The following is a 24,800-nucleotide window of genomic DNA, read 5'->3' as shown; positions in this document are numbered from 1 at the left end:
AGGGATTGTACATGCTTGTAAATTTCAATTGATTGCTTAAAAGTCTTTCATCATGAGGAGCCTTTCACAGCCCTGGACTACTGGATTTGAACTGAATTTTGCAATGTAAATGTCAAAATAAAAATAAAGGAATATAACAGAAAAAAAGGCTGAACATTACTTTGCCAAGTTTTACTTTCATACTATCAAAGTTCTTAAAGTATATATACTAATAAAACTGTGCACACACTATACTATACACACATTTTTGTATTAAATATAAGATTACATTTTGTATTAAATATATTTTTTGTATAAAAAGTAAATATTCTATAACTTACGTTGGCCTATATAATTTACAAGCTATGACTGTATAATATGAACAAAAAATGTGTTCCTGTATTTATATTATCATGTTTTGACAACATGAGTCAGATAACTGAATCGTAGCGTTCCATTGATGCGCATGTGCAAAACGCTTGCGCTGCTTTAGTTTATGCATGGTTACCAGGCAACCGATGCGCGTGCAAATTAGTTCAACCGTGCTCCCAGTTCTCACAGAAAGTCCGGCTTTACTTGCATCCATTTAGGAGGAAAAAATTAAGCTGTTTTAGTAATTAATGGCGTCAAATATTCCATCTTTGGCGTTTATGTTAAGCTGAACATGTTAGATTCCTTCCTTCCTCTAGTAATAAGCGGTGCTCTCTGGAGACAGGAAACCATAGAGACTGCAAAAGAAGAGAGGGGACACAGTCATACACACAACAACAATGGAGGTAACAGCCCTCAAATATGGTTATTTACTCATATATTCTATACTTAACTCTTAGTAGCCATCATTAAAATCTTTATGCTTTTCTTCAATTGTTCTTTTCTAATGGAGAATGATGGTGAACTGACGGAGGACGAGGTGTTTAAAGGCCTGTCCAACTTGGGACCGTCTGCTACAGGACTCCAGCACACTTACCTATGCCTCTCTGTGCCAGTGAGTGATCAACACGCACACATACACATACACACATTCATATTTGTTTTTGTTTTTTATGTCATTGTGAGATTTCCATTGCCTTGTAATGTTATTATACTGACTTAATAACATTTTCTATCAATTAAACCAAACCCTCACACAAACCTTTATGCATTTGTACACATCCATGTTAATTTTTGTCATGGCTTGTGTAACAGTCACATGACCATATATGAATTAATAAAATATGATATATATATATATATATATTTATATATTTATTAATTCTGTAACTGAGCAGTTTTTTTAATAGATTTTTGATAGGTATAAATCACAGTTTTGACTGTTAAAGGGGTTAAGATATTATTTAGTATGTTTTCTATTGGTTGGTCACCACAATATAAGTGGTTTTATTGTCCATTTGGGAATATTTGCTCCCCACAATCTGATCTACACACACACACACACACACACACACACACACACACACACACACACACACACACACACACACACACACACACACACACAGAGAATGTTACATCACTATGCAACAATTGATATTTTCCATAATAAAACTTCCCAGGCTTACTCGAGAGAGAGCCCTGGGGTAGAATATTAATATATTTTTCTGGAAGCACTGATATTGTTTAGTTGCATGACTTCGCTGGAGAGAAACAGAAGTGGCCTCCAAATTAGTTTACATCCTTTTTTAATGCGCCATACTCTCCTCTAGTTTCAGGGTTTTACCGGATGACATTTTATTGCCACCTTAACTGAATTTCTGATTGTGTTTGGCCACAGGGGCGAGACTTGAAAAATGTCTCCATTTTATGCAATTACATCTATCTACAAAAGCTAGAGCTTCCCTACAATAAAATCAAAGGTAGGTTTACACCAGCTTATTGTTTGTGTTAAAAGCAAACTATATGGTGAATTGAAATTTGCTGTCATGTTTCGAACCTGCTCATATTTGTCTTCCGCTAATGCGGATAATATCCTCTTGTTGAAAATGTTTGCCGGAATTTCCTTCATCCGTGCCCTTCATGGTTGCTTGGAAGCGGGACAAATAATCTCAGCTGTGCAGATGCTTGTCATCCATCTTTCTCTTGCTCTTTCTGCCTAATGTTTTGTGACTGGTAGATCTATCCTGCGTGAGTCACATGCCACACCTCATCATACTAGATGCTTCCCACAACCAACTCACTGATTTCTTTGGATTCCAGCCGGCAAAAAATCTCAAGGTGATTCAATTCAGTACAGAGCATTGTGATGTCATGTGAGGTTCACTTTTCCCATGCATCGCTGAAGGAAGAATAACGAATCGGTTACCTAACGTAACCTCGGTTCTCTCTAGAAGAGGGAACGAGTATTGCGTAAGCTAGCTTACGCTGCGGGAAAGATTCATCTTTGCTGAGATATTGAAGCCAAAAATTATTTCATAATTTGTATCCATACACAACGCAGTTCCTCTGCGGCAGACCTAGAGCAGGCTAGCTAGCAGCTCATTGGTTCGCTCAGAGAGAACTGCTTAAGCCTATGGGAGAGCGGGGCTGAACCCGCTTCCAATGAGAGGCGCCCGCGCGCTCATTGCGTCATGGCCCGCCAGAATGGGCGTGGCCATGGTGTATATAACAGTCTCTCCCAGGCTTATATGTTGATTTATTTCAGCGTGAAGCGAAACACTAGTAGCGCAAGCACGGCCGGGAACGCAATACTCGTTCCCTCTTCTAGAGAGAACCGAGGTTACGTTAGGTAACCGATTCGTTCTCTTACGAGAGGTTCTCTCGTATTGCGTAAGCTAGCTTACGCTGCGGGAACACCTGGTCAACGCCGTGCGCGCTATGAATCCACTCATGAATCCCAGGGAGATACCGGGGGATTTTAACGTGGAGTGAATGTATTATGAGGCCGGCAGAGCGGGCACATGAAGTGTATACATAAGCATGTATGAGGCCGGCAGAGCGGGCACATGAAGAGTATAAGCATTTAAGGAGAGCACAAGGGGCGAACCGGTTGTGTGAGGGACTCCCAGTAATGCAGCTTCTTAGGGAGCTGGTCGTTTAGACAGCTAGTAATTTTGCCTGCAAGGCGGGAACTTCCAAGTTGTAAAATCTGACAAAAGTGGACGGGGAGGCCCATCCCGCGGCCACACAAATGTCATGAATGGAAATTCCACAGGACCATGCCCACGATGAGGCCATGCCTCTAGTGGAGTGCGCCCTGATGCCCAGAGGGCAGGGCAGGCATTTAGATGCGTAAGCAGAGGCGATAGCGTCTACTATCCATCTAGACAGTGTCTGTTTAGAGGCGGCCAGACCTTTGGTGCGCCCCCCAAACGACACGAAAAGCTGCTCAGCGCGTCTGAACGCGGCAGCGCGCGTAGTGTACAATCTCAGAGCCCGCACCGGGCAGAGGAGATTGGCGTCGCGCTCACTATCGGATGAAGGCAGAGCCGATAGGGAAATAATCTGAACGGGGTACCAATCGCCTTCGGGACATAGCCATGTCTAGGTTTGAGAATGACAACAGAATCATTCGGACCAAACTCGAGACACGCGGCGCTGGATGAGAGCGCGTGAAGATCCCCCACGCGTTTTACTGAGGACAGAGCCGTCAGAAAAACGGTTTTGAGCGAGAGGTATTTTAGGTCCACAGACTCGAGCGGTTCGAACGGGGGTGCTTTCATAGCTTCGAGAACTATAGAAAAATCCCAGATAGGAACCGAAGGGGGGCGCGGAGGGTTCATCCTCTTAGCTCCCCTGAGGAAGCGGATGACTAACTCGTCTTTGCCCAGGGACTGAGCGCGTCGGGGTTCAGAGAACGCCGCGACGGCTGCCACGTAAACCTTGGGAGTGGAGGGGGACCTGCCCTTGTCCAGCATCTCTTGAAGGAAAACGAGCAAAGACGGCACCTCGCATGACCGTGGGTCCAGATGTTTGTCGGTGCACCATTTTGAGAACACAGACCATTTAGACGTATAGAGCCTTCTCGTGGAAGGTGCTCTAGCCTGTATGATAGTGTTTCTTACTCCTTCTGGCAAATCAACGAATAGTCGTTGATCACCCATGCATGTAGCGCCCAGCGCCGTGGATGGGGGTGCCAGATCGTGCCGCGAGCCTGAGAGAGGAGATCTGCTCTGACTGGGATGGGCCACGGGGCTGTCTGCGACAGCTGAGTGAGCTCCGGAACCCAATTCTGACTCTCCCAACGCGGGGCTATGAGGAGCACCGAGTGGCGTGTGTCCCTGATCCTCTGAATTACCTGTGGTAGCAGAGCGATCGGAGGGAATGCATAGAGCGGGCGGCGAGGCCATTCCTGGGCTAGTGCGTCCTCGCTCCTTGAGAAAAATATTGGGCAGTGAGCGTTCTCTTCTGACGCGAAGAGGTCCACCTCTGCTCTGCCGAATAGCTGCCACAGTATTTGGACCGTTTGTGTGTTCAGTGACCATTCTCCTGAGGAGATGAGGTTCCTGGACAGTATGTCTGGACCGTCGTTCAGATGGCCCGGCACATGCGTCGCTCTGAGCGAGAGCAGGCGGCTCTGAGACCAAACTAAAATGCGGTGTGTCAGTAGGAAGAGATTCCTGGACCTGACACCGCCCTGACGGTTGAGATAGGAGACCACAGCCTTGTTGTCCGAACGGATCAGGACGTGGTGTCCCCGAATGAGCGGGAGGAAGCGCGAAAGCGCGTTCTCGACCGCAAGCATTTCCAGACAGTTTATGTGTAAGGGGCTTTCCTGTGTCGACCAATGGCCGAAGGCCGGTGAGCCCTCGCAGACTGCACCCCAACCCGTGTTGGATGCATCTGTCGAGATGACTTTTCGGCGAGAAAAGTTCCCCATCGTGACGCCCTGTCGAAACCATTCTGCTACTGTCCATGGCTGCAGCGCCGTGAGACATGTCTGCGTAACTCTGATCAGCTGGCGGCCCGTGTTCCACGCGCGGTGGGGTACACGGCTGTTTAACCAAAGCTGAAGCGGACGCATGTGCAGAAGGCCCAGCTGAAGCACAGCGGAGGCTGAGGCCATGTAACCCAGCATCCTCTGAAAAGTTTTCAGAGGTGAGCGGGTGCCCATCTGAAACGAGGCGGCCAGTCGCTGTACACTGCGCGCGCGCTGTGTAGACAGGCGAGCCGTCATCGTGACCGAGTTCAAATCTGTTCCTAGAAAGGAAATCGATTGACTGGGTTGAAGGGAGCTCTTTGTCCAGTTGACAGAGAGGCCCAGCGTTTTCAGATGGCCGAGGAGAACTGCGCGGTGCGACAGAAGCTCCGTCTGTGATTGGGCCAAAATCAGCCAGTCGTCCAGATAATTCAATATGCGCAGCCCCTGGCTCCGCAGGGGGGCGAGCGCCGTATCCATGCACTTCGTAAATGTGCGGGGCGCCAGAGATAAGCCGAACGGGAGAACGGCGTATTGATAAACATGACCCTCGAAGGCGAAACGTAAGAATGGCCTGTGACGGGGATTTATCTGGATCTGAAAATAGGCGTCTTTCAGGTCTAGAGAGATGAACCAGTCCCCCTGGCGCACCTGCGCGAGGAGTTTCCTGGTAGTGAGCATCTTGAACGGTCTCTTCATGAGCACTTTGTTCAAAGACCTGAGATCTAAAATCGGTCTGAGGCCGCCGTCTTTCTTGGGAACCAGAAAATAACGGCCGTAAAACCCCGACTCGGTCATAGATGGTGGGACTCTCTCTATGGCGCCCCTTTTGCAACAGCGTCGCAATTTCTGAGCGGAGCGTGCCGGCGGCCAGCGGGCTGACAGTAGATTCGAGCCGCGCGCGCGCACGAGGCGGGCGGCGGCGAAACTGTAGCAGATAGCCGTTCTTTATAATGCTTAGTACCCACGGGGAAATGCCTGGAATGGCTTCCCACGCTTTGGAGCATGCGGCTAGTGGCCGAATGGCTATATCGCCCTGATTGCTGCACATAGCGGGCTGGACACAGTGTGTGGGCGCGCTTTGAATGTGTGTGGCAACGGGATTTGCACTCAGAGAGGAGTCTATGGGCCGTGAAACAGAGCGAGCAGAGAGGGGACACGCGCATGAGCTCGTGGGCGTGTTTATGTTCTCTGATATTAGAGCGGGCTGTGCCCGTTTCATGTGATGGGGCTCTGATAGAGACACGGGGTATGTTATGCTTGTGTGTATGGGTGAGCACATGATTGTGGGCACATTTTCTACACAACTGGCAAATTTTCTCTTTTTGAGATTTCTCTGGGTAGCCGTAAAAACGGCTTTTTGTCGCTCGCAAGGATCAGGACGTGGTGTCCCCGAATGAGCGGGAGGAAGCGCGAAAGCGCGTTCTCGACCGCAAGCATTTCCAGACAGTTTATGTGTAAGGGGCTTTCCTGTGTCGACCAATGGCCGAAGGCCGGTGAGCCCTCGCAGACTGCACCCCAACCCGTGTTGGATGCATCTGTCGAGATGACTTTTCGGCGAGAAAAGTTCCCCATCGTGACGCCCTGTCGAAACCATTCTGCTACTGTCCATGGCTGCAGCGCCGTGAGACATGTCTGCGTAACTCTGATCAGCTGGCGGCCCGTGTTCCACGCGCGGTGGGGTACACGGCTGTTTAACCAAAGCTGAAGCGGACGCATGTGCAGAAGGCCTAGCTGAAGCACAGCGGAGGCTGAGGCCATGTAACCCAGCATCCTCTGAAAAGTTTTCAGAGGTGAGCGGGTGCCCATCTGAAACGAGGCGGCCAGTCGCTGTACACTGCGCGCGCGCTGTGTAGACAGGCGAGCCGTCATCGTGACCGAGTTCAAATCTGTTCCTAGAAAGGAAATCGATTGACTGGGTTGAAGGGAGCTCTTTGTCCAGTTGACAGAGAGGCCCAGCGTTTTCAGATGGCCGAGGAGAACTGCGCGGTGCGACAGAAGCTCCGTCTGTGATTGGGCCAAAATCAGCCATGGGTGAGCGGGCTGGAACACCGGCTTGTTTGTGGCGGTCAACACTACAGCAGTCGGCGAAATAACGGGGACTGGCAGAGGGCGAAGCTTTGACGGCGGTCCGGCCGCAGCGGGAGAGCACCGTCGTTTTCTTGACTTTGCTAGGCAGACTTCTGATGATCAGGCTTCAGCGTGATCTTAGGTCGCGGGCCTCGTGGGGGCGGCGGTCTGCGGTGGCTGTCAGAGCGAGAGCGAGGGCGGCCGCCCTGTCTGCGCTGGGCTGTTTGAGTCTGCGGAGGGGGGCGCTGTGGTGGAGCTCTGGCAGGAGGCTCGCGAGAGCGGCCCGCGGAAGAGCTAGCGCGGCGGGGCAGAAACAAATTCATCGCCTGAGTAGCTTTCTGGACCTCAGAAAAGCGATCGACAATTCCCGTGACAGCAGATCCAAAAAGGCCCGTCGGGGAGAGGGGCGCGTTAAGAAACGCGGCGCGCTCAGAATCTCCCATGTCGGCGAGCGTGAGCCATAAGTGTCTCTCGGCAACACAAAGGCTGGCCATGCATCTCCCCAGAGCTTGTGCGGCGGCTTTAGTGGCGCGAAGGGCGAGGTCCGTAGCACTTCTCAGATCCGTGACAGCGGGGGAGGGGTTTCTACCGCCTTCGGCCCACTCACGGAGAATATCGCTCTGTAATACTTGGAGGACAGACATCGAATGTAGCGCTGCGGCGGCCTGACCGGCGGCGGCGTAGGCGCGAGCATGAAAGCTCGAGGTCGCTCTGCAAGCTTTCGAAGGAAGCGTGGGGGAAGAGCGCCATCTAGCAGAGGGCGGGCAGAGGTGTGCGGCGACCAAGTCCTCGACGGGCGGCATGGCTGAGTAGCCTTTCTCGGCGGCTCCGTCCACCGAGCGCAGCGAGGCGGATATATCAGAGCGGTTTCTAGCCGAGAGCGGGGCATTCCAGGACTTCGTCAGCTCTGCGTGAAGTTCAGGCAGGAATGGAGCGGGCCGGTTGCACGCGGGGGTCGAGCGCCGATGAAAAAAGCTGCCGTCCATCCGGTTCGGGGCCTGCTCGGGTGGAGGAGACCACTCGAGACCGAGGCGTTCGACGGCCTGTGAGAGGAGGCGCATTAGTTCCTCCTCTATCCCGGCGCGGATCCCCGCCGATTCTCTCGTGGATCCGAGAGATGACCATTCCTCACTGTCTGATGCGAGCAGTGAACAGGAGTCCTTCTCCTCCGCGGCGTCATCGGAAGCGACAGAGCGGCCACTCGGCGGCAACAGTATGTCCGGCTGGGGCGGGGAGGGAGAGCGGGAAGCGGGAGGCGGCGGCGGCGGCCCGCATTGTTCCGCTGGGGGCTCCGGCGGCCTCTGGGAGCGGCGTTTTTTCTTACGCAGCGAAGAGGAAGGCGGCGCGGGAGCGGATTTTGCTGCCAGAAGTCGTGCCCGCAGGGACGACAACGGCAGGCTCTCACAGAAGTCGCATCCTCCATCCGCGAGGGCGAGTTCTGCGTGCTCGAGTCCCAGGCAGAGAGCGCAGATGACATGGCGGTCTCCGTCCTCGAGACGAGCGCGGCAAGAGCCGCAGGAAAAACGAGACATCTTTAAAAAGACGCTCGGCTCTTTTAGATATAATAGAGAAGGATACAGTCGTCGGATGGCGCTAGCTTGCAGGGCGGCTGAAGGTGGCAAAGACGGCCGGCTTCTTCAGGGTCCGGGAGCTCGCTAGAGTGATGCCTTCTCGACGGCGACGGCTTTTCTCAGGACAGCAGAAGCGTGCAGCTTGCTGAAGATGAAATGAATCAACATATAAGCCTGGGAGAGACTGTTATATACACCATGGCCACGCCCATTCTGACGGGCCATGACGCAATGAGCGCGCGGGCGCCTCTCATTGGAAGCGGGTTCAGCCCCGCTCTCCCATAGGCTTAAGCAGTTCTCTCTGAGCGAACCAATGAGCTGCTAGCTAGCCTGCTCTAGGTCTGCCGCAGAGGAACTGCGTTGTGTATGGATACAAATTATGAAATAATTTTTGGCTTCAATATCTCAGCAAAGATGAATCTTTCCCGCAGCGTAAGCTAGCTTACGCAATACGAGAGAACCTCTCGTAAGAGAACTTCATTGTGTCTCATAGATGTTTCACTATTAATACTATGTGTTTTACAAAAAAGTGATCTCTAAAAGGTTAAAAAAATTCTCTTTTTTTTTGCAGGAAGTGAATTTTTCACACAACCAGATTGCAGTTATGAAGGATCTTTCTGCATATTCTTCTTTGTCCAAACTGATTCTCGACTGTATCCTTTTTTAAGGTTGCAAAGCATGACACAACATTCGCAATTCATTTTTCTTCAGTAATGTATTTCCAAAGTGAATAGGGAGGGGTAGCACTTTATTTCGATGGTCCACTTAAACATTTTTACTAACTATAAGTAACTTTGCAACTACATGTCAACTAACTCTCATTAAAATTCATTAAAATATTAGTAGACTGTAAGTAGTCTGTTAGAGTTAGGTAAGTAGAATAAGTTGACATACTTGCAAAGTCACTTATAGTGAGTAGAATGTCTTTTGGGGAGCATCAAAATAAAGTGTTAGAAGATATTAAGTAGACAGTCTACTAATACTAAATGTGACTGGTAGTTGACATGAAGTTGCAAAGTTACTTAATAGAATTAATAGAATGTCTAAAGTGGACCATTGAAATATCCACCGGGAATTGATTGGATAGGGAAAAGTGGCTGTCATATACAAAAATGAGGACATTGATGAACTTTTTGTTTTTCTATAACATGCACTGATAAATTACAATCACAATAAGACCTGGTATGTGTAATTAAAAAGTAACTAGGGTGATTCATCTTGACTTTAAACTAGGCCTATGGATTTGTTCAAAACAAAGCATTCTTTGACCATTCCTCGCTGTTAAGATAATTCATTTAGTGCCATCAGTGGACTGGAAAAGTGCAAAAGACTCTCACACCTCAGCCTGGCCCATAACAACATCTCCTGTATTAGGGGTCTGGACCATCTGCCCCTCAGAGTGCTCTGTCTGGTACCATCAGCTCTCTTAAACACACACACACACAAACACACTACAGACATTTATAACATAACAGCAACATCCATTTAGCACAGCTAATTTATTCCTGATGATTAATAAGTGCAGAGAGGTATAAAATATGAGTGTAATTTGTAAAATATTTACTTAAGAGCAGGTTTGCAGATTAATGAATGTGTGTTTTGAGGATGGAAATTAACAGTGGCAATGCAAGGACAGGTACTGAATAAGAAACTCTAAAATGTTAATTTCTGTTTGGGAAAATATGTCACCGTCTTCATGATGGGGCGATAAATAAATGTAATCACGCTTGATTTTAATTTCAGATTGGAATAGAGAAATGTGAGGTCTTCCTTGTCTTTCCCCGAAGTGTTTACGAGTCTCTGTTGGATTAATTAGTGTCAGACTGCATAACCTGTTGACATGTTTTCTGCTCCCCCATAGTGTCTCCCCGTCACCTGTCATCCTCTTCCAGATTATGTTGTTGTGTCAACACTTTTAGAAAGGTTGCCATGCTCGCTGTCTGTGATAGTGTGGGCAACACTACAGCCTCTTGTTTTGGCACGTCTTTCTACCATTTTGATATCGTTGACAGTTACTGTTTTTTCCCAGAACCATCCCCTAACTGTGTGTTTTTCAGACAGTATGCATGATTAAGCTCCAGCCTTTTCGGAAAATAAAACAAAGCCTGGTGTTGAAGCCCACCATATGGCAGGCCAGCGTGCCACCAGACCTTTGCCACTCAGCTGAAGGATGTTTATGCTGTCCTTTATCAAAGAGATTCTTCATCGTCAGCAGCGCCGCGTCCTTTGGTGTCCATGTCCCCATGAGGCCAAGCTGCTGGCGTGAGAGAGCCTGGACCCCGTTCAAAAAAAAAGACTAGCTCATACACACCCTCCCACGCGCTGAACCTGTCCGCCCCCTGTTGCTCTGAGACCCTGAACAGCGTGCGCCTGTCAGCCTGTTCCTCTTACACCCATCACACTTTGGATCTGGAGCTTCCAGAGCCCCTCATGGTCATGTCTCCTGCTGTTCGGTGCCAGGGATGGGGGTATTGTAAAGGCCAGGGCTTTGGAAGCTGGAATCTTCCTGGCCCTCGTATTATGTTGCGGGTCAATTTGACCCATTTCCATTTTTGAGTTGTCAGAAATATTGAAATACGGTTAAAGTTTTGTTGTTTGTCATAGTGTGATTTTTGGTAATTTGTACTGAAATTCTAACCATACAAACCTTATACGAAGGCTAGGAAAAGGGAGGTGAGACGGGCATTAGGTGTATGGAAAGTCGCACGTTCATTGATATGCACTCGCTACATCTTACCAGATGTTCACCTGTCAGTCCTTACCCATCAGCCTTGAATTAACTGAGCTCACCTGTCAATCACACAGTCACAGACATACAGAAATAGCACATAGCCGTGCAGATCATGTGCAGAGCATTTTAGTTACTGTTCTTTGAAATATTGAAATGATAATTGTATTTGTGTGTTTTAAGAGGGTGAATGTGATACACAAGATTGAGAATCTCCAGACTCTTTGCAACCTCCAAGTTCTGGATTTGTCCTGTAACCGGATTCAAAGCCTCTCGGGTCTCCAGAACCTCCATCTCCTGGGAACTGTCAACCTTGAGAGCAATCTGGTAAAGGAACTGTCATATTCTTGTCATATTATGTTATGCAAATGGCTCTAATGTTATACCTAAGAACTTTACCAACCAAAAGGAACCAGTCTGACCAAGTGAAAGTGGTTAGGAAGTCTAAAATGTCAGAATTGCAACAAAAAATCTGTCAGAAAATAAATGTGCAAAAAAAAAACAGCTTGTCACTGGGGCTTTACCCTTAAAGGGACGACTTTGTACCTTATCTACTTCCTAAAAGATTCATAGTAGTACTTTAAGGGTACATGTTACTACTCAAAGGTACTAATATCCATCTTTTAGATCTAGAAAGTTGTACAATCTTTGCAGATATTTTTCTTCAAATGTATATGTGGCACTAATATTAGGGGTAAATAATGTACAAAAGTGTTCCTTTTGTACCACCTCAGTGACAGCGTTTGTACTTTTGAGCTTGTTTCACTCAACAAATTACTCAAAACTTGTTTTTTGTTCCTTGTATATCAGATCAGTGAGATAAAGGAGGCTGCACATTTGCATGACCTGATTTTGTTGAGAGAAATTAATCTCCTGAGAAACCCAGTGCAGGTAAGGCCGCCATAAACATCTCAACTCCACAGCATAGGTAACAATGGTCCTAAAGTCCTCAATTACCTTATACTCAAAACCATTTGGCTTCTTGCAGAACCAAGATGACTATAGACTGGCTGTGATCTTCCTCCTCCAGCACCTCATACTTCTGGACCAACACACTGTAACTGCAGAGGAGAAGGTGATCTAGTTGTTAAACTAAAATATGTTTAGTTTCTAAAAAGTGAAGTGCTGTTTATGGCTTTGAGATGGAGGAAGCCTATTGTTGCACACACAAAAAAAACCACATTTTGAATAGCATATGCTTGCTGGTTGGAGTCCAGAGCTCAGGGTTCAAGGATCTGAATTGAACAGAAAAGAACTAAAAAGTAACTTGAGCTCTGAAAGTTTGTTGTAAAATAAAGCATGTATTTGAACGATTATGGCAAGGTTGAATAGTGAGTCACATTGCTGTTGTCTTTCATTTTCAGGTGTCTGCTGTGAACAAGTACGACCCTCCTCTGGAGGTGATCGCAGCCAGAGATCACATGACCCACTTGATGTACCAGCTCATGCAACCGCAGGTTATTTTTGACAGGTGCGACTTTTCGATCCGCTTTCCTCTTCATTTTATGGGCCTGTCGAGTCCACAAAGGCCACTTTCCTCAAGCAGAAAGCCCTTCAAACTACTCACAGAGCTCTGATCTGAACTAAAATGAATCTGGAGCTATGTAGTGAGGCTATTTGAAGTCACACAGTTGGTTATAAGTTGAACTCACAGAAAGTTCAATAGCATGGTTCACCACAACATCATTAAGCTAATATGCATTTTTGCTTGTTATTCCACAAGTACTCTCCCCAGTCTGGATGCTCCTTACCCCATGCTGGTCCTAACTGGCCCGCAGGCCTGTGGGAAGAGGGAACTTGCCCATAAGCTGTGCCAGGAATTCAGAGACTATTTTGCTTATGGGTAAGTGTCAGTTTAGAGTGCATTATAAAAGCCACTAAAATATGATTTTTCGAACTAATAAAATATGAATCTGTGTTTTATCCGACTGTATAATGTGATGTAATTCTGTTTATCTTAGAGCTGCACAATATTGGGGAAAATTGACATTGCGATATTTAGTTTTTCTGCGTATATATTGTGATATGAGAAAATACAGGACTTTTTTCAAGATGACACGAATAGTTATGCTTGGAAAGAATGTAGGATTCTAGTTTCTTTAATCGATTTGTTTGTTGTAGAGCCTGCCACACCACCAGGGGGCCCTATTATGGGGAAGAGGATGGATCAGACTATCACTTTGTCACCGAGGAAGAATTTCAGAACATGATTCAAATGGTAAAGTCTTCAGTCAGACAGCCAGACTTTTATCATATTCTGATCTGCTTTTGCACAATTTTACTCATAACTGTGGACTATTGTGTTACAGTTTTCATGCCCATTCATCTGCAGAAACAGACTCCCAGAGGCCATATTGGTCTATAAAGCAATGACATGCCAAAAATGTGAAGAGGGGAAAGAATTCACCCTAGATTCTCTCTTTCCCCAGGCCCCTCGGGTGCTTCTGAGAGAGCGCACACCTAGTGTGTGCCGCCACTATCTCGTTTAGCTCTGAAGTGTTGCTATATAAGTCCAGTGTTATTGATTGATAGAGGCTTGAAGGAAGCCTTTTGATGTGCGATTATAACCTTATGCCGGCAGCGCAGAGGAAGAAGAGACAGAGTCGAGTTTTACAGACTAACCTCTCCTCTCCTACCTATATCATACAAACACAGATGTGTGTCGGCATTCTGCAGACGCAAACGCTCCTCTGCTTTTTCCTGCTTGCTGCTTCTCTCTGGGCCTGTTAAAGCAAAAAGAGGGTAGGATTAGAGCATGGTTGGTATTTGTACTGATGTTTTAAAGCCACCTTGACCAGAGACGTAGAAACATGTGTTTGAGAATTGCTTTCTGCTAGTAAAAGCTTGACTACAGCGTTGCTGCTGGTAAATGGACCCAGGTGCAGTTGGACACTGGGGTCAGAGGTTTGTCTGTGTGAGAAGAACGATGTTCCCTTGCAACCCAAAGGTTAAGAGTTCAGGTCATTCTGCAGTGAATCTGTGCTGAACATCCATGATGACGCCCATTCAGAGATTAATTTGAGTTCTATGACAGTCATGTTCCAATTACAGTGCATTTTTCGGTTTTATTCTCCTACTGTCAGGGTCAGTTTGTCCAGACGATGCAATATGGAGGACATTGGTATGGCCTTTCTCGGGAGTCTATTGAGCACGTGGCTCGTGAAGGTCTGGCCTGCTGTGTGCATATGGAACTAGAGGTATGGCATCAAGAAAACATGTTCCACCATGTTAACATTCATTGACCAAGCACAAAATTGGGTCAAATGCCACAGTAGTTAATTATACCAGACGTTTTGTTTGTTTGTTCCAACACCAGGGAGTGTATAGCTTGAAGAACTCATGTTTTGAGCCCCGTTACGTCTTGCTGATCCCCACTGTTGTTGATAATTACGTCTGCTTTCTGAAAGCAAGAGGATTCTACAGCAACGCTCAGATGGAAACAGCCGTGTCTCGCATTGATTTGTATGGCAAGATCAACAGAGAAAAGCCTGGCTTCTTTGATAACATCATCCCTTGTGGTAACAACATTTTATTAACCCATATACTGTAGGTTAGTTACGCTGTGTCTGTCTATAGGAATATACTTTTTATTTCCCTTTGTGAATTGTAAGAATCTCCTAAGTGACAATTAAGCAAAACTGCCTTAGCAAGACATTTTCAAAGATTCATTCAGGTTTTTATGAAAACTCGATTGCTCTCTTCTACCAAGTGGTGCAGACATGACGTGTCTTTGTAAGCCAACCCAGACGTTAGCATCACCCTGGTTCCCTCGACAAAAAACCAATAGGATTTTTTCCATTGGCTTTTGGATTATTGCAGAAAAATAGGTCTGTGACTAACAAAAGCTTATGGTTCTTACAAATTTTGTGAACACAATGAACACATCTTTCATGAATTTTGAAGTGTAAATATAATCAGCAGAAGTCAAAAGCTAAAATTAGGCGATAAGCTAACTACAGCACAATGGTGTAGTTTGTTTATAGTCTACGCTTCCAACAATTCTTTCAGCTTTTGTTTGAAAACATTTTCCCTGAAAGTTCAAGTTATAATAGTTTTCAAGAGCACGATTATAAGCACAACGAGGCTATGAAAGCGGACTAGTGAGTAGTTGAGTTCACCTGTACGACTGATGACATATCTTGTGTTCACAGACCTTATTTCAAGCATTTGACAAAAAACTAACACATTGACTTCAGGATGATGGAACCGGAAGTGCTAAAAATGCTAACTCGTTTCCGGGTTTGGCCCCTGCACCACTCTATTATGCTCATCAGATGATCGTGCTGAGGCCTACCAGACACTAAAACAGCTGGTGAAAGAGTATCTGGGTCTAGAGGAGCAGGGAGGAGGAGATGACAGCAGCTCAGTAACACCTGACAACACCTCCACAAGTGAGCTATCACAGTCCAACTTTGCCATACACCCAATGAAATCACTTGACAAGCACTATTTTTTCTTTCCAATGTTGATATTTCCAATCTTGATATAGTTAGAAGAGAATTGTACATTAAAAGCATGCATTTTGACATTAAATGTTAGATTTTGATGTTAAATCCACTATTGTTTTATATAGAATTGTTCTATATTATATACAGTATTTAATGCAATTACATCAGAAGTAACTAATTAAGTTACAGAAAGATTAAGTAATCGCCCACTTTACTTTTTCAAGGGAAAGGTAGTGAATTACCTAGTAATGCATTACACCCAACATTGGTCATGTGCCTCAACAACTAAAGTCATAACATAATGATATTTTTGCAGATCACTAACTAACGATTTAATAAAACAGACTGCTGGAAGTTAATCCATGACTAAGACATTAATTTACTCAATTAGTTAATATATGTAATAATAAATGACACATTTATTTAATAGCAATTCATATATAGCTTACTCTATTAATCGACAATAATTAATGAATGGTTTAGTTCATCATGAGTCATATATTAACTTCATGAGACATAGATAAATGAATGCTTGTTAGTTAGTGCACCTGTATTATAAAGTATTACCAAAATAACAGACATGGACTAAAGGCAACAAAACTCTTAATTTGTTTTCATGGGGTCTTTACATAAAGTCAGTTTTATCTGCGGGGTGCTTCGCCAGGATTATAAAGGAAATAGCTGTAAATAGTTGCACTCAGTGTGAGGCTGTGGCACTTCACAGCTGCAGCCACAGCAGACATCTGTTCACGATGGCTGAGTGCCCTAACCATAACGCTGTTGTAGACGCAACTGGTGAGTTACTGGCAGCCAACACGAAAGAGGCCACTGACCTCATGGACTCCTACAGCAGAAACTACCTGAACAAAATCCAGGCCAAGATGACCCCTCAGCAGACCCCTGCAGTAAGTGAGAGCATGTCCAGTGTTATTGATTCTGTTTATATTACATAATTATTGGTTTGATATAATCCACAGAAGCTATCATGGCTGGGAATAGCAGAACACTTAAGTGAGCACAAAATATGTCTGTGAACTTCATAGGAAATGGCTTCCAATCACAGACGCCAGAAGCTGATTCGGGAAGCTTTGAGTGGAAAGAGTCTTGGTGCTTACGCCGAGCTGTTTCAGAGGTAACATAACACTGTCTGTATATTACTCAAAGACTGTGACTGATGAGATAGAACATCACTGTTCCATCCCCAAAACATTGGCTCAATCCAAAATGTTGTGAGCTGTCTGCAGAGGCAACTACCTTCTAAGACATCATGCTAACTCAACTAGAACCTCAAAAGAGACTGATTTGGAATATTTTTCATAAGGAACAGCTCTGCACACCACAAAAATAATGATTCCAATAGAATTCAGTGTTAGCACATGGCAAAGCTAATGATGCAACACTGCATTTATAATTAAACTGCATGCACAAATGCAAGCCACATGTAAACAGAATTATAACTTATACTACCATTCAAAAGTTTGGGGTCAGTAATTAATACTTTTATTCAGCAACGATGCATTAAATTGATCAAAAGTGACAGTAAAGACATTTATACTGTTAAAAAGTTTCTTTCTTTTAAACTCTATTTATTAAAGAAGCCTGATGTATCACATTTTCCACAAAAATATTAAGCAGCACAACTGCATATTAGAATGATTTCTGAAGGAAACTGATTTCATGTGAAACTGAAGACTGGGGTAATGGCTGCTGAAATTCAGCTTTCCCATCACAGAAATAAATTACATGATAAATTTTATTAAAATAGAAAATGGTACTTATATTTCACAATATTACTGTGGGGTTTTAATCAAATAAAAATGTTAAATATCAAAAACATTAAAACATCGTTTCGAACCCAAACTTTTGAATAATAGTGTTGGTTGAAATAGTAGATATTTAATTAGCTGAAACATTTTTCAGTGAAAATTTCAATGATGTTTTATTGATAATTCAATACTGTATTTAGTTTTTATATACTGTTTTTAGTTTTACACGGCTACAATTAAATGGTCTGGATTTGTAACAAGCTATTGTGGTTGTATAAAATGCAAAAAAGTTGTCGTCTCTGCACAAAGCACCACCACAGGCTGAGGCTGGTGTGTGTAAACAGTGTTTAACTGACACTGTATGTGTATTTATGTGTGTGTCACAGGAGTGCACCAACAGCTCCATCATCAATAGCCTCTCACTCCCTGCCTCAACCAGGCCCCTCTTCCTCCTCAGTGCGTCCTGTTGGCCTCGACGGTCATGACCTCGATGAGGACAGCAGGTATGTCACACACACCTTGACATTTTCACCTCTGGCCTCTGACCTGAGCGGGGCAAGACAATTAACCTTTCCCCAAAGTCCTCTCCTTGTGTGCATCATTTCCCAGGACGTGTTTTATCTTGTAGCCTCTCCCTTTATGTTTATAACCGGCATCTCCATTTTACACACATCCAGGCTCAAATATCAAAGTTTTTATCCCCAGCTCAAAGTTAAAGCATTCAGGTACCTGACATGCCGAAGGCCATCTGGAAGATGTATGTGTTGGAGCACGTAAATGCAGATTTATGACTATCGGTGCTTTTGCCTCTCCCGTGTGTGAGCTCGGGGACTCTAACCAGGCGAGGAAATACAAGACTACTCCTGTGAAATATGCATGTCCCCAAGATATTTAAATACACTGTAATTTAGCTCATTAAGAGGAATCCTGGGAGACTTACAGAGCAGCCCGTTTGCTTATTAGCTTGAAGGAAAAAAAGGACAAAACTAATGTGCTACTCCAAATTGTGTTAAACAGTGACTTTTTGTTTCTCCTCCACCAGGGAAAAGCAATATGCAATTGGAGTTTGTTACTTTGCAATCTAGTTATGAATTTTACTGTGGCCTTTATGAAATCAATTGAAAATGGAGCCTGTATAATCTTGGGAGATCTGTGAGGGGACCATTGCCAACTCTAAATAAAAAAAAATCTGATGCTAATCAAAACTTCTTAAAACCTGTTTTTAATGGGTGTCTTGAGATGTTTATTTATTCAGCACTTGTGTGTGTGTGTGTGTGTGTGTGTGTGTGTGTGTGCGCGTACATGTGAGTGCGTTTTTTTAACTCAATCCTATAGAGAATGAAACATTTCCATATTGTTGTTGCTATTTGGATTTAGTTTCCAATCGAACTGAGGATTGCGGCATAAGGAGACCTTAAAAGTTGGGCTGTCAGTCAAATTAATCACACTCCCAATCAAATGTTTGGGTCAGTAAGATTTTTTTTTTTTTAAAGAAATTCATATTTAATTTATTTTATTCAGCATTTAATATGCATTAAATTAATCAAGTGATCGTAAAGAGATGTAAAATGTTATAAAATATTTCTGTAAATACTATAATACTTGTATAAATTACATTTTAAAATATTCATTTATTTATTTATTTTCAGCCTTGGTGAGCATAAGAGACCTCTTTCAAAAACATAAAAAAATGTACCGACCCCAAACATTTGATTGGTAATGTATATGATATGTTGATTAATTTATCAAATTAATATGTTAATATATCAGTATTTGCTGAGAAAAGACGTTAAATGAAGATCATTAAAGACATTACATTATTGTGGTAGGGGAGTGAAGTATGGAATAGACAAAAAGTAAAAAGCCAGTCACTGACGTATAAAGCAAACTGTCTTGATGTTGTAACTCTGTCTTTACCTTTCTTAATCTCTCTCTCTCTCCATCTCCTCTGTCTCAGTTCTGAGGAGTCTCGTGCCAGTTCTGGCCTGTCCATGAGGAGCTCAGCAGGGGCGCTCTCAGCTGAGAGCCCGGCCCGGGGATCAGACACTGGGTCAGGGCCCAACATAGAGCCTTTGGATATATCTATGTTGGGGCAGGACCGGGACTCTCTTAGAGGTCAAGAGCTCATGTTCCTTTCTGTGCTCATTCTTTATACATTTTAGTATCTAGTTTGTACATCCCTAAAGATGAACATACATAGAGGCTGTTCACACAGAACGCGTTTTTCCATTCCACTGCGCTTCCATTTCCATCCCATTGTCTTTCAACATAAACATGGGCTAGACAGACGTCTTTAACCGCTCCGCTCACATCTTGCATCTTTTGCAGCGTCTCGCGCATGATGTAACTGCAATGTAAAAACTCGGTGCTCAAGTTAAAAGAGGTTCAACTTTTAAAAAAAAATGTCTCTAGACCTTGCACTTCTTTCTGTTCTACTGACCTGCATCTCTGCGTTCTGTTTGAACGGGCCCATAATACTTTTACATTTTAGAAGGTGTTCACATAGATATTGTATAAGTGTCATTTGTTTAATACCTATGATGACTACTCTTGCAATCACTTTAGGTTGTCAGTTTATGTGACTAATTGTTGTCTGTTTGATCTCTCGCAGGTCACATGGACTCAGGTCTGACCCCTGATGCTCCTCGCTCAGTCTCTGAACGAGTCTCTCCAACACTCCCCTCCTCCCCGGGCCGGCCAGGTGCCAATGTTAAACCAGTCCTGCCGCCCATCCCATCTGGAAGGAAGACCAGTGATTCCGGCTCAAAGCAGTAACTGACAGGACAGAGAGCTAGAGAGGGTATAGATCGTGAGATATTAGAACATCGTGCGAGTGTTAGCAACAAAAATAGGTTATTGAAATAAGTTTAATTAACCCCTGAAGCCTCGAGCCAGCCATTCAATAAATGTCAATGAAAGCAACGGCTGTGGTCAGTGCTGAGAGGCAAAAGCAGGCAGGTCATCGGAAAATATGGAGATTCCTATCCTTCATCTGTGTCCTCCAGTGGGAGTGATCGGAGAGGCTGAAGGCTTATCCGTCATCAGCATATCTAAGCTCTGGAAACGGCCTGAAGGTCTCAAATCCCTGGACACGGGAAACGTGTGCAATGGAGGTCACACTTTACATTACAATGTTACAATATATCGTCATATATATTTCTTTTTTTGAAAAGAAATCAATACTTTTATTCTGCAAAGGTGCATTAAACTGATCGAAAGGGACTGTCAAGTTCAAATAAATGCTGTTTGTTTCCCAAAATCCTAAAAAATGCATCACGCGTTCCACAAAAAAATATTAAAAAGCACATAATAATGATAAGTGTTGGTTTAGCAGCAAATCAGAAATATTAGAATGATTTCTGAAGGATCATGTGGCACTGAGGAGAAATTCAGCATTGTCATCACAGGAATAAATTACATTTTAAAATATATTAAAATAGAAAATAGTTATTTTAAATTGTAATCATTTTTCACATTCTTACTGTTTTTACTATATTTTTGATCAAATAAATGCAGCCTTGGTGAGCAGAAGAGACTTCCAAAAACATTTTTAAAAAGCTTACCAATCACAATCTTTTTAATGGTGCTTCAATTCATTGCAAGTGACTTTGGATGCCAAATGCATAAATGATAGAATATTTTTGCATAAACAGAGTTATTTTAACATAATATACGTATGTGTGTCATGAACTTGAGTGGAACAGGAGAGGTGGAAGAGACTCTCCTCCTGTAATAATGTATCTTATGGCTCAATCTGACACACTCAGTAAATATATTGAGACTGCTATTTAGGTATCTCGTGACACAAGTTGCATTTAATTTCCGCTTTCATTTGTCATCGGCGTGCAGTGAGCTCGTGTGTACATTATGTACACACACACCTGGCCGTCCATCAGCGTCAGTCCCTCTAACCGGCAGATGTTGCAATGATCTCATAATTCAGAGGCAGTTTCAGACAAGACGGCTGTGAGAACCCTCGGGCATAACCTACTTACAGAGACAGTCTTCACACTTTTGCTACCTTATCACTCTCATCTAGATCTCACGACCCCAGTGTTGCTCTATTATATGCACAGCTGTGTTTAACAGCCTTTGAGTCAAGATATCAACTCTTGGTTTCAGTGTGAAAGTACTTCAATCCTGGTGACCTCAATGTAGTTAAATAAATGAGTATGTGAAAAAATTAACTGCAAGAAAGAGCCTAAACTCAAAATTAAACAAAATGTCAGAAATTTTGATGTAAAATAAGATAAATTATATTACAATTTGATATCATTCATTAACATTTGTTAATTTATCTACTATGAACTAACTGTGAGCAATGTTTTTTTTTTTTTTTTTACAAATTAAATCATCTTTGTCAATGTTAGTTAATAAAATACAGTTGTTCATGTTAGTTCACAGTGCATTGACTAATTAGAACAAATACAACATTTAAAAATTATTTAGTAAATACGAATACATGATGTTTACTTATTATTCATTGATAGTTCTTGGTAAGTAATGTAGTTACTTAATGTTGACAAATGACAAATTGTAAAAAAACAAAAACCTTTTTTGTATTTTTTATGTTTTTTTTATTTACAAGATGACGTTGCCGATCTTCTTCCAATTTATCATTCAACTCGTAAAGGTAACCAATCGGCCACCGCCGGCACACTTTCGTAAGACGACAGAGAATCTCTCATAATCATAATCATGGCGACCTGACTCATAATTTCCTTCTTTCTACCTTTTTCTCAGGACATATCAACTTGGCCTCTGAAAACCAAGATCATATCTCCAAGAAAGACAAACCTGTCCACATTATATTATACAGAGTAGTGCTGGGAGACAAAAAACTGGCATAAATCATCTTTTTCACACAGAGACGTGAGAGAGGGAGGGGTAAATCATAGGAGGGCTGCTGTATTTTACCCTTATCCCTGCAAAAACTGTTTGTCAGCTCAAGCCCACAGGGGTCACATTCTGTTCTGCTGTTTGCTGGTGAAAGAAAAAAAATCGCTCTGAGCGATCTTGGAGTGATAGAAAATACAGATGCTCCAGTTTTCAAAAACCTTGAGGAAAATGTTAATAATAATTTCTGTAATATGAATGTGTAGTTTGAACTTTCCAGTTCCAGAATGTTGTGTAAGAACTTGCAATAAATGGTTTTGCACTATTGATGCCGTGTCCTTTTAGCTTCGAGTGCTTATGAATGCAAACAGGCATCACTTTATCAGACATCCAACTAATATCTCACTTTAATCAAAGAATCATTTTAATTTTATATCAAGACATGCAGATATCTAGGAAACGTTCACCCACTGTATCTTCGCAGAATTGTACTAAATTTGCAGCCCTGTTAGTTGCGACCGTTAAACTTTCAGCGAATTTTATTATTTTATTTCATATTTTGTGTAATTTGTCTAATTAATTGTGCTTTTAGTAGCCAAGTATTTTCTACTACTCTTTCTCAGTTTTGGGGGTAACGCATTACAAGTAACATGAGTTACATAATCAGATTAACTTTTCTTAGGTAACTAGTAAAGTAATGCATTACTTTTAAATTTAAAATTGAATATCTGGGTTACTTTTCCAAATAGGTAACTCAAGTTACTTTGTTTTCCCATGTAATGACAGACAGCTCTCCTGTCTCCATGTTGGAGTAAGTGCAGAGGTGTTGTGTGCGCTGTGTGAACATGATGGATATTGTAGTTCTAGACTAAATGTGAACATGCGTTTACTCATCTCACCTGCACAAAAACAGATTCAGTATTCCTCAAAGTGTTTAAAAAAACAATGAAATGCAAACTCAGAATATTACACAAACCTGCAATAATTAAACGTTGAATTACGCAAATATACTTTGTGTATTTAATCTCACTTTATTAACCAATTGTCTTTGCTGCTGACCTTCAATGAACCAATTCAACCATACTAAAAAGCTGTTGTGGCTCGTCACTGACAGAAGCCTTTGAACTGGATATACAGTATTAGAGGCTTTGGAAAAGGGTCCATCTGGTATATAAGGTATACCTTGAGTCCATAAGGTGTGTGGAAACTTCTGGAAACTCCTTACTAAAACATCCAGGCAGAGAAATTATGATGTGCTGTTGACTGACGCGTATCTACGGTTCACCAGAAATGAAAAATGTTATTTGTGTCTTCAAATCAATGTCCTCCACATATGATTTATTTTTAGAGAGTGCTAATTTACCATTTAAAATGTATCGTTTTATGTCATTCGATTCCAATGAAGGAATGTACTTGTGTGGTGAAGGTTAAACTTGTGATTATTTCTAACAATGTACGTTTCTGTTTCTTGGGTTTGCTGCTGTGTTGTTGTGTTGAGTCAACGTTTAATCTTTAAAGGTGTAGTTAGATTCACCCCTGAGAATTCAGAAGTGCTTCTGCTTGGAATCCATGCAGCTCAGTTGTTGTTACCAAGGCAACAGGCTCTCTGCAATGCACCTCCTGTTTGCCTATTTGGAGACAGGAAGCCTGAAGCATTGACTTCATGTGCCAACAGCCCCACATTAATTCCCCCTCATGCTGATGGAAGAAGATTTCTAATACTTTTAATTAGGGGTTACGCTCTCTCTCTCTCTCTCTCTCTCTCTCTCTCTCTCTCTCTCTCTCTCTCTCTCTCTCTCTCTCTCTCTCTCTCTCTCTCGTTCTGTCTCTCATTTTTGCATTGTCAGATAAACTATTAAAGTTTTGCAACGTGTTAAAATACTTGTTAAAAGAAAGCTGCACAATGAGGGTTCAGTTTAAAGCTCCTCTCCATTAGGCAGTGCTTGTACTTTAAAAGTGGCATGTTGGCGCGCACATTTGGCACTCTCCCTGAATATGCTACACTTTGGTCTCCCAGGACTTTTTTTTTTTTTTTTTTAGAAAATGCCATGTTTTTGTTTTTTGAAATTTATATTTGATTATGTTGTTCATAAGATACGTTTACGTAACTAAGTATTAAACACATCAAATGTCTGTATCCCTCCTTAAATTATGATTTTGGCCTGTCCCACCTCAGTGATTGTGAACCTCCCAACAATTCAATTCAATCAAATCCGTGCAATGTTGTATTTGGATGTTCAGTTCATTGTTGTGACAAACTTTTAAATATATAATCCCATTTTAATTAATTGATTTATTAAAGTATCAGTAACAAAAAAACATTAAATAGCCGGGTTGCCTGAGTGACAGCTTAATTTATGGCTAAATTTGCAACATTGTTAAACCTTTGGGGAATTTATTTATTTATTTATTTATTTATTTAACTATTTTGTTATTCTTACCATGTTCTCTTTTTGGTGTTTTATATTATATATATTTTTTTTATTAAATAAATTGTTTACAGTATGCTTTAATATTTTTTTAATAATGTTTACTCTTACCATGTTCTCT

At 43.0% G+C, this 24,800-nt stretch overlaps 1 protein-coding gene across 2 annotated transcripts; it reads left to right on the top strand.

Moving 5' to 3' along the window:
• Positions 1-429: 429 nt before the first annotated feature.
• lrguk (leucine-rich repeats and guanylate kinase domain containing) lies at positions 430-20,743 on the top strand. Of its 2 annotated transcripts, none has more exons than XM_056235771.1 (20): positions 430-755; positions 863-964; positions 1,751-1,832; positions 2,090-2,190; positions 9,044-9,125; positions 9,759-9,883; positions 11,384-11,527; positions 12,011-12,091; positions 12,189-12,275; positions 12,565-12,671; positions 12,924-13,043; positions 13,322-13,418; positions 14,284-14,397; positions 14,517-14,718; positions 15,475-15,591; positions 16,435-16,553; positions 16,692-16,780; positions 17,801-17,917; positions 19,372-19,529; positions 20,026-20,743. In XM_056235771.1, exons 1-20 carry the CDS (start codon positions 750-752, stop codon positions 20,187-20,189), a joined length of 2,214 nt encoding a protein of 737 aa, XP_056091746.1. In that variant the 5' UTR covers positions 430-749; the 3' UTR covers positions 20,190-20,743. The 2 variants fall into 2 exon arrangements, with proteins under 2 accessions (XP_056091746.1, XP_056091747.1); XM_056235772.1 differs by having other exon boundaries at positions 433-755; positions 20,041-20,739.
• Positions 20,744-24,800: the final 4,057 nt, after the last annotated feature.

This window comes from Rhinichthys klamathensis, unplaced genomic scaffold (genome assembly GCF_029890125.1).
Source record: "Rhinichthys klamathensis goyatoka isolate OS25496 unplaced genomic scaffold, OSU_Roscu_1.1 h1tg000430l_1, whole genome shotgun sequence".
Lineage (NCBI taxonomy): Eukaryota > Metazoa > Chordata > Actinopteri > Cypriniformes > Leuciscidae > Rhinichthys > Rhinichthys klamathensis.
This window is presented reverse-complemented; position numbering and strand designations above follow the sequence as displayed.